This window comes from Astatotilapia calliptera, chromosome 19 (genome assembly GCF_900246225.1).
Source record: "Astatotilapia calliptera chromosome 19, fAstCal1.2, whole genome shotgun sequence".
NCBI lineage: Eukaryota > Metazoa > Chordata > Actinopteri > Cichliformes > Cichlidae > Astatotilapia > Astatotilapia calliptera.
The window spans coordinates 22,542,363-22,552,857 of NC_039320.1; the positions used below are offsets into that span (position 1 = coordinate 22,542,363).

At 40.0% G+C, this 10,495-nt stretch overlaps 1 protein-coding gene across 1 annotated transcript; it reads left to right on the plus strand.

The window, feature by feature from the left end:
* The first annotated feature begins 8,447 nt into the window (after positions 1-8,447).
* htr1b (5-hydroxytryptamine (serotonin) receptor 1B) lies at positions 8,448-10,203 on the plus strand. The gene has a single exon (XM_026152241.1). The coding sequence runs from the start codon at positions 8,851-8,853 to the stop codon at positions 9,982-9,984; it is 1,134 nt and encodes a 377-aa protein (XP_026008026.1). The 5' UTR covers positions 8,448-8,850; the 3' UTR covers positions 9,985-10,203.
* The last annotated feature ends 292 nt before the right edge of the window (positions 10,204-10,495 follow it).

The window sequence follows — 10,495 nt, forward strand, 5'->3', positions numbered from 1 at the left end:
TTTCTTACATGCCCTTCACCCACCAGCTCCCCTTAGTGGACAAATAAGGACAAAAACATTTAAAAGTGATGAGTTAGAACGAACGAGCACCGTGACTCTCTCTCTCTCTATCTATCTATCTATCTATCTATCTATCTATCTATCTATCTATCTATCTATCTATCTATCTATCTATCTATCTATCTATCTATCTATCTATCTATCTATCTATCTATCTATCGATCGCTGATAACATTTTTTTGTAATTATCATTTATTTTTTAATGACGAGCAAACTTTCAGGATCTGGAGCTCAGAGTGGGCAAATACTCTTTGATGAAAGTGAGTCTTCACTGGAAATGAGCAGAGAAGTGTTTTGTTCATGCAGTCTCATGCACATTGTTCCTGAAATGTGTAGCTCCAGTTCACATATCCTGCATTTCTAGCACGTTTCTCCAAGCCTTGATTTTTAGATACTGCTGATAAGCTGATGCAATTTTAGCCATGCTTGTTCCAAACATGAACCCTGTGTCTGTCCTGCTCAATAACCTCTCGTTTTAACACTCCCCGAGGCTTCACCCGCACCAGCACTGATGTGTGCTATTAGCACTTGTCTGCCCACAGAGGATTAGGCTGCTCACCTCTTCATGCTGTCACCCCACGTCTCTTTCACCACACAAGCCTCACACATAGAGCGTGTAAGCAAACATACACACTCAAAATCAGACAGCCTATACCTCCAGGAGGCAGTAAATCCAGTAAATCTCACCTCACATACTTACATTATAAGGTCTTATTCTTCTCCACATATCTCTGAGCGGCATGCCCTTAAAAATGTTTGCAGTCTGTCTCCCAAGCTAGCCCTCCTTTCATTTTAAAATGAGGCCATCTGTGACACTGTAGTGGCATGAAAGAGAACGATGTGCATTGTGCATACTATTCTGCATCTTACTGCAGAATCTTTACCACTTCTAAATGCATCTTACCTTTCCTGCTAAAAGTATGGACTGGTTCCAGCTTTTAAAAGGGCTGATAAAACCAGTTACTGGTCAAAGTGAATTCCCTATCTAGACATTCAGTTTTTAAATGGATTTGTCTGCTTCCACTTCAGCTAAAATGAGTCTGACCACAGTAACACCAGCCTTAGCAGTCAACAGTTATCATCACCACTTAGCTCTTTTCCTGTCATATTTTCCTCCAAGGGAATAAAAAAAGTGATTTACACAGTGTATTTAGAGCTGACGTTCTTTCCTCTTTTGCCTCAGTCGCATGCTGAAATGCTTCACTTCAGCGACCTACAGAATCTGCACAGCGAGGGTCTCCTAAAAAATGGGACACATCCCTCTAAAAAGTGGCACAATCCCCTACATGGTGGCGATCACGCCTTCATATGATCATCGGATTTGGAAAGTTTGAGCTTAGCGAACCTCCAGTTGTAAATAGTACCTCTCCCAATACATTTTTAGATGGAGACCTTCGAGAGCCGATTGGCAGAGCAGAAGGCACCATATCCCATCAGACCCGACTGGAGCACGCTGCAGTGGGACGCACTCTGCCGCTCAACATGTGTCCTATATTTGAGTTTCTCATTGTACTCCAGTCCAGCCTTCAGATCATACAAAGCAGTGAAAGAAGTCATCAGATTTCACTCTTGCACACATCATTTTATTATATTATTATTTCTGCAATATTTAATTGTTTTTTCTCTAATTTATGATGCAGACTCAATCCATAAGATCATATTGTGCTGTATATATAGATGCTTTCTTTTTCCTTTGCCATGCTCTTTGGAGTAGTAGAAACTCTAATGTGATTCCAATATAACAAATAAATCTGTTACATAATCTCTAAGAATAAGAAAAATAAGTATTTTTTGTTTGTACAAATGTATAAAAATATGCATTTTATGATGAACTATCTTATGGAAATAGATTTCAGGTTACTTCAGTATTATTCATGTAGCACTTCGGTGCATATCAGGTCTTAATACAATAGCTCTTCTTTGTATGAGCTATGTATATTTACTTCAGCAGTTGGGGATTATTTAAGGCTCCAGTTTCCAAACGTGGCTGACCTAGCTGCTCAGCTTGGTCACTTCTCTTGTGTCTCATGTCATAAACACTTGGATAAGAAGGAGCAGTTCCCCGCAGCAGTAATTTTGGGTAGGTGGAGAGGGAGGGTTGACACTCACGACAACAAGGGATCTGCCCTGGTTCGGGTTTGCCCCATTTGGCCTCGGCTGCTACAGCTGTCATTAATCACGAATAAAAAGAATTGACCACAATAACTAAACGGTTGCCTCAAAAAGTGCTCTTGATGGACTTGATGGAGAAAGTGCAACTATGTAAGAGTGAAATTAAGTGTCTTTAGCAGGTCGACAGAACAGCCTGCTCTCAATTACTTTTGCAGCATTTCAATTAAAGCTGCACTAATCTGTGTTTTCCTCCCCAACCATTCAGAGCAGTTTAGTCTTTCACACCATTGTTTTGCATTTCTGGGTGTATGTGTTGGATCACTCATTTCTGAAAGGAAATGAGGAAGGAAGCTGTTTTCAGTGAGAACAAAACAACCCCAAAAAGTACCTACCAACTAGAAAATGTTAGTTTGATAAAGTTGGTGACTTGAGATGACTTTTTTTTTAAAATAGCTGATTCCATACTCCCATAATTTCATTGTACATGTACAATGACAATAAAAAGGCTATTCTCTCTTAAATGTACTAGTCAGCAGGAGGTTGATTTTTAAACTGGCTAGTCAGGATGTATCACCGTTCAATCAGTTAAACTGAGGTAAACCCATGAAAAAAAAAACTTCTCTCATATATTGTTTCAAAAAATTGATTATGTGAGGCCTTTAGAATACTTACGCAATGCTAAAGCAGAAAATCTGGCTTAAAAAATACCCATGTATGTGTGGATGGAGCCACAGTCACCAGCCGAAAGTCAAAAACTGTGTTGCTGGCTTTCTCTGTCTCTCTCTGTGCAAGGTCATCTTTCTAAGAGAAACATTCAGCTGTAAAGGTGTTTGTGTGACTGCAAGTTCATTGCAAGCAGCACTTTACTGAATGAACATAATAAACTTGGGTATGACACCAGGTTTGATGAATGTAGACGATGATACAATCTACCGAGTCCCTGCACAGCTTTAATTCTTTCATTATTTGTATCCATGTTGCATCTCCTTGACACAGTCATGAAGGACATCACACAGACTACACTCCTGCTGCAATAACTCAACTAGATTTTCTTTTAAATCTCTGTTGGTATAGACATTTTGTGTCACACATTTAACCACCAGCTAATTTCATTTGGGTTTTTGTCTGTTAAGGATGGCTGAGGAATAAAAAGCTTTTAAACAGTTCAACAGTCAAACTCTCTTTTATTCCCCTTTTTCTTAACAGCTGGAGTTTTGTTCAGCATAGTTACAGTGAATATTAGTTGGTCAAACTAAAGGCAAACTCAAGCTAAGGTAAAGAGTTAAACTGGAGAAAAATAACTAAATAAATAACTAGGTTTCTCCATCTTAAAGATAAACAGCCATGGAAACAATTCTGCAGCCCCGCTCCAGCAAGGCTCCTGGCATCACAGCCTCAGTGGGCTTCACCACCATGACCTAAAGGATGTAGTCAGTATCCTGGCCCACTCCAGGAAATAACAATTAAGTAAATATTTGGCTATCTGTCCAGGGAGTACTTCACCTTTTGCCCAACAACAGCTGGGATAAGCTCTAGCCCTCTGGATTGGATAAGTGGAAGAAAATGTTTCTCATTTAAAAGACAATTTCAGTCTTTTGTTGTGTCTCCCTCCCCTCACCTGCAATTGGTTGTGGCAGATGGCCCCGCCCCTTCCTGAGTCTGGTTCAGCTGGAGGTTTCTTCCTGTTAAAAGGGAGTTTTTCCTTCCTGCTCTTGCCAAGTGCCTACTTTTAGGTGATAATTTGATTGTTAGGGTTTTTCTGCAATATTGTATGATGTTTACCTCACAATATAACACACTTTCTGATGTGCTGTGCTACCATGCGTTTAGAGATGAGAGGAGATAACACAAACAGAGTCATAGAAATCCCCCCATGCTGCTACTGCTGCTGCAGTCAAAGTGGGCCACAGGGAGGCTTTTAACACAGAAAAATCAACCAGGAAACAAACAATACACCGCTTTATGATTCTGGTAACATTGTTCAAATACAAGGTTTGAGTGCACCTGTGTGTTTTCTGCTTATTTAATAGAGCATTTCCAAGTGTCCTTACATAAATCTCACAGTCAGAGCTTGCAGTCTCACCAGAGGGTTGATCCAACCTCACCTCAGCTGGTGGTAACATAGTTCTCCACATTTTTGGGTAAAAGTGAGTATGTGAAAAACACAAAAAAGCAAAAACGAGACTGCATGTTTTGTGTAAACAGTGACAACACTGGCTGGGTTGTGTCCAGTTCCTGTGCATTAGCAGTGCCAGTCAGTCATGGTCAGTGAAGGGGTACAATCATGAACTCACAGGAGGGTCTGTTTTGGACTGAGTGCTGCCTGAGATTACTCTTTACAGAGCTCAAACACAGAGGAATGCCTGCTGCTTGTCAGTGCTTGTACTGTAGGGGAATTCAAGTGTTAGACACCAGAAATCACAACGCTGTTGCAAATTAAATAAAGGCTTTCTCTAACAGATGCAGTCAGCTCTCCCTGAATAAAAAAAAAATGAACACTAAAAGCAATTATCAGGATCACAATAATGCAAATTGCGAATTTGGTTTGAAAAGGTGTCAGAGGTGTGTTTGCATGCCTTAGGAGTAAAAAAAAACAGCGATAGGTAATGTTCAGTCTCCCCAGAACTAAACTCACATTGCTACAAGCTCATTAAGATTTTATTACAACAACAAAAAATAAATAATTATTTTTTTTCCCCGTCATACATCAGTTGTTAAAATTCCTGTAAATTCAGACAAATACACACTTTATCTCCACCTCATGACACCGTCACGGTATATGAAACTCTAAATGTAGCTCAGGTGTCTGACACAAATGCTTTTGCTCGTTCTTGACCCTTTTTTATGACATTGAAAAGATTATTTTTTATTTACATTTTTGCACACCTTCAAGGATGGTGGAAAACTTCTTGTTTTGGTATTTTTCAGGACACTCGATGTATTTGCATTGATTACTCAAGCTTAAAAAAATTTGTGTTTACCCCTGTAGAAATAGTTTATTCTGATGGGAGGTAAATCTGCATATTTAACAAGGTTAATGGCTAGTGATTTATTGCTTGCGCCGCATTAGCATTTGCATTTACTGCTTAATGCTGTAACTAGGTAACGCAGCCACTAAGTGGAGATGCTTTTTGTTTTGTTCTCTCAGCTTGCTACACGTGTGGTGCAGTGGAACAACCTACTGACCTATGAGCGCTGGTGCAAAAATACATTTTGTGAGTTTAAATACACACACAACGGCAAAACTAGAATGTTATACAGTCATCTCATATACATGATCTGTTGTGTCTCAGCAAGAACATCTTTGATTCAAGCCCCAGGCAGAGCCAGGCTTGCACTACATGCATGTTATGACGTTGGCCAAAGACTTTAGACTTGTTTTTGCTCATGTCTTAAACGGTCAGCTCTTTCCTTCCTAACTGCTTTAATTCTTCATCAGATACATTCTTCAAGGTGTTGGAAACATTCCTAAGAGATTTTGCTCTTTTGGTTTTCTGCTGTTGTAATCCTCCCACTTCAGAGACTGACATGACGAGTGTTCAGAGATGCCATTAAGCATACCTTATTGTATGGAGTGGGTATTTAAGTCACTGTTAACTTCCTATCAGCTTGAAGCAGTCTGACCAGTCTCCTCTGACCTCAGGCATTAACAAACCATTTCCTCCAGAGAACTGCTGCCCACTAGACATTTTTTCTTTTTTGGACCATTCTCTGTAAACCTTAGGGCAGACTGTGTGGGAAAATCCCAGTAGATCAGCTAGACTGGCACAAATAATCATGCCGCACCTAATCATTTAGTCGCTTAATCAGTTAACTCACTGCCCTTTCCTATTCTATTGCTCAGCTTGAACTTCAGCAGGTCGTCTCATTTCTCCATGCCTAAATGCACTGAGATGCTGCCACATGATTGGTTAGATATTTGTGTTATCTTGCAGCTGAACTTTTTATTTTATAAAGTGACTGATGAGTCACTTTCTAGGCAATCATACAATCTTAGTAAGCAGAAATGAAAATTTTAGCACATGAAATACCTCCTTATTATATTAAATAAATAAGTACTTAAATATTGTTTAGAGGTTTAATTGCTAAACTTAATTCACATAAAAATGCCACTTTAATATCTGAGACATGATCAGTTTTGTTACGTCGTCTATGAGTTTTAGGGAAAAGTAGTAAAAAGAAAATGCCACAAGCTTTATTTGCACTACAATATTGGCCCAGAACTTCTCCTAACAAAACCACCTGAGAACTGCAGACAAAGGTGGTCTAATGTGAATCGGAAACCCAGCCAGCAGAACTTAAGTCAATTTCAATTAAAAGTTTCTGATGAGGAAAATGTATAATAGTGTAGAAGGGTGAATGTGACATCAGTTTGAGATGAGAAAGGAATATATAACAGCAGAGTCATTGCTTTGAGTTATTGTAGTTTCTCAGTTTGGAAACTTAACAGTGCTCTTGTGTGTGTGTGTGTGTGTGTGTGTGTGTGTGTGTGTGTGTGTGTGTGTGTGTGTGTGTGTGTGTGTGTGTGTGTGTGTGTGTGTGTGTGTGTGTGTGTGTTAAAGTACAGTTTATGTATTTCCAGACCTGACTGAAAAGCTCTGATATGATGCTCTAAATGAGAGCATGAAGTTCACAGCCTCACATGCAGCAGTGACTCTGTGCCAATATCAATGACAGCTACTTTCACACATCAGAAGTGTCAAAAGAGGAAGTGCTTAATGTGTGTGAACTCTTCACCCTTCATCTTGCATCCATGAATTGAAAATTAGCATCGCCACAATGTGAAAAATCAGCGTAAATACTTGATGTCACAAGTCCTCGTAAATACTAGAAAACAGTGTGCAGATACCTTTATTTATACAGCACTTTAAAAACATGGTTTTTGAAGCTATTTGATTGAGAAGCAAAATCAGGATGCTCAGAGGCTGAATAAAATAATAATTAAAAAAATGTTCTGTGGTTGAATAATTCAGCTGGTAAAAATGGAACTTCTTGGGGGGGAAAGCTGTAACCGGACATTCAAGGTCTTGTTTGTCAGCTTGGATGAGTGCCTCATCCACATGCAGTTTAAATGGTCCATCCAAGTGGGGTGCAAACAAAACAGAAGCACAGCACAACAGTGATTTGATGCTAACAGAAGCTGGCTGTAAAGTAGACAAAGTCAATTTTGCTCTTTTTGCTGGCTTTTAGCAAATCAGTCAAAAGATGATGCCATGGTCAAAACCTTGTTGGAAAAATAATGCTAATAACAAACTACAAGCTCCTTTATAGTGGTAGAAACAGGGAACTACTTGATGGCTAATACCTTGGCATCAACAGGTCTCGCATGACTTTGGCTCACAACCTTACCAAGAGATGACATGTTATGTTATTTTGCAAGATTTAGCTATTCGTAAAAACACAAAACACAAATGTGGTAAAGATGATCTTTCTAGGCACTACTATATACCAGCACGTCATCCAAAAAATCAGCACAACGTTGCAGCTCATTAATAACCATATTTAAAAGTCACTGAAATGTAGCCAGTGCATTTGGCACCAAATCCAATGATGGTATGCTTACAGTCTATAAGGACTTAATGGGACTTGGCAGTGCTCCTTTAATAGATCAGACTTCCTCTTATACTGCGGTGCACCAGCTTGGTCAATATGGTCTCCAAGGCGAGGCCATGGGTAAGAATCGGACTTACTTTAAATCTTTGTTGAATTGGATTTTGGATCATCTACATCAATATCATGTTTGATCAAAGTTGTTTTAGAAGTTGTGTCCCTAAACAAAGATGGACAACTTCAAATGTAACCAGTGCATAAAACTCCAATATGGTTGGTTAAATGAGAGCATTTTGCACACTAACTGACTTGGCGCATTGAATTATTAACATTCAATACTAATGACTTAAGATTTATTCATACTTCTAATGGTTCATTAATTACCTATAGTTGTATGCTTTACAAAGTTGGATGTTAAAAGTTGGTGTGGTGACAACAGCACATTTTGTCTTTTGTAATCCAAGATGTTTCTTTATATATATATATATATATATATATATATATATATATATATATATATATATATATATATATATATATATATATATATATATATATCTGGAAGGGTATGTGGCAAATGGGAAACACTGGGCACTATGACCCAGAAGGCAGTCTACTCTTCAGAGAGAGAGAGAGAGAGAGCTGTGATCGGTGGCGCTTGTTTGATGTCAGAGTCTGTATAAAATCGAGACTCGGGGTTGGCTCAGCATTCAACCACAAGGGGCCTGCAAAGGCATAGCTCTCGAGAACCTCTGCCCTACATGTGGATTATTTGTGACATCCTCCCAGATGTTGGGTTATCAGGGCGCACTGCTCAACATTTATGCACAATACTTTTTATTTGTTGCGTGCTTCCACAGTTAGGAAGTTTTCTTTTCATGGCTAAAACCCGGAGAAGTTTTCATTTCTGCGATGAATGGATACTTGCCTCCATATTTCGACATCTGCGCATTAAAATCTGATGTAAGATGAAAAAATGAAGAAGAAAAGAGTGAGTTTTTCTGTTTCCACTGTGCCACTACTCTGAACGCATGGCACGGATGAGGCAACGCTAACGACGAGAGAAAGCTCATTCAATGCCAGACATCAGAGGGTGCAAATAAAATATGATAAAAGTGACTAAAAGTTATGGAGCTCTCGGGTCAAGTCGAGCCAACTCAGCCGGTCAACACCACAAACGACAGTTTTACTACAAATTCATCCATTGTGGATGAGAGCGCAGAGAGTCTCGCCTATCAGATCAGCTTGGCTGTGATTCTCTCGATTATCACACTCGCCACCACTTTATCCAATGCCTTTGTCATCGCAACGATTTCCCAGTCGAAGAAGCTGCAAACTCCCGCAAACTTTCTGATCGCCTCTCTGGCCGTCACTGACCTGCTGGTGTCTATCCTAGTGATGCCCATCTGCGTCCTGTACACCGTGATCCACACTTGGACGCTCGGACAAATAGTTTGCGACATCTGGCTCTCCTCGGACATAACGTGTTGCACTGCGTCCATCCTCCATCTGTGCGTAATCGCTTTGGATAGGTACTGGGCCATCACTGACGCAGTGGAGTACTCTAAAAAGCGCACAACGGGAAGAGCGGCAGGGATGGTGGCCACAGCCTGGGTCATCGCCATCTCCATCTCCCTCCCGCCTCTCTTCTGGAGACAGGTGAAAGCGGATGAATTAACAAGCTGTAGCGTCAACACAGATCACATTTTCTACACCATTTACTCCACTTTTGGGGCTTTCTACATCCCAACCTTGCTCCTCATTGTCCTCTACGGACGGATATACGTGGAGGCTCGGAAAAGGATCCTGAAGCAGTCCCCGAAGAAGGTTGGGAAGAGACTAACATCGGCTCACCTGGTCTCCAACTCCCCTGGGTCCGCGGCGTCCACTAGCTCTCTGCAGTGCGGGAGACACGACGCTCCGTCCAGCGACACCGGGTCTTCAACGAGCGAGAACCAGGTGAAAGTGACGTTGTCCGATGCGGTTTTGGAGAAAAAGAGAATTTCAGCAGCAAGAGAACGAAAAGCGACGAAGACTCTGGGGATAATCCTCGGCGCTTATATTATTTGCTGGCTTCCGTTTTTCATCTACACGTTGCTGGTGGCAACATGTGACACATGTTTTAACCCCGAGTTATTTGACTTTTTCACCTGGCTGGGATATCTCAATTCCCTCATCAACCCGATCATATACACCATGTCAAACGAGGACTTCAAAAAAGCTTTTCACAAACTCACGCGCTTCAGATGTTGCAGGCTGTGAGCTGCAGCACCTCCGGTTACTGACAACTTTTGTTTATGTGTCTATTTTCTTATATGAACTTCTGAAACAAGAATCCTTCAAATAATAAGCTCTCTGTGACTCACAGGCATTATGAGGATGTGAAAATGGGACTTTTTTCATTTGAATCGGGATGGAGATGAAAAAAAATGCCAGTTTTATTGAACAAAAAAAGAAAAAGTGGTGAGAAATTGTTCTACATAAAAGGCATAGTTGTAAAAAATATTTCCATTATCTAAATACATTAAAAAAATTCTAATTCAATGAAGCCATGATGAGGAGAAATGCCAATTTAGAAAAAAGTAAAATAAAAAAAAAGAAGCTTGTTTTTATTTACAAAAGACCTGATTTAGTATTTAATACAAAGAGAAATCATTTGTGAAGATAGGCATTTTGCACATTGAGGGTGGTGGTGGGAAACTTCTAATTTTTTTTTTTGACACTGCTTCACTTTAACCTTTCACATATCAGTTAAGTGATGGATTATTCTGTG

Coding starts and splice junctions, on each gene's coding strand:
- htr1b (XM_026152241.1), top strand. CDS start 8,851: ATGGAGCTCTCGGGTCAAGTCGAGCCAACTCAGCCGGTCAACACCACA.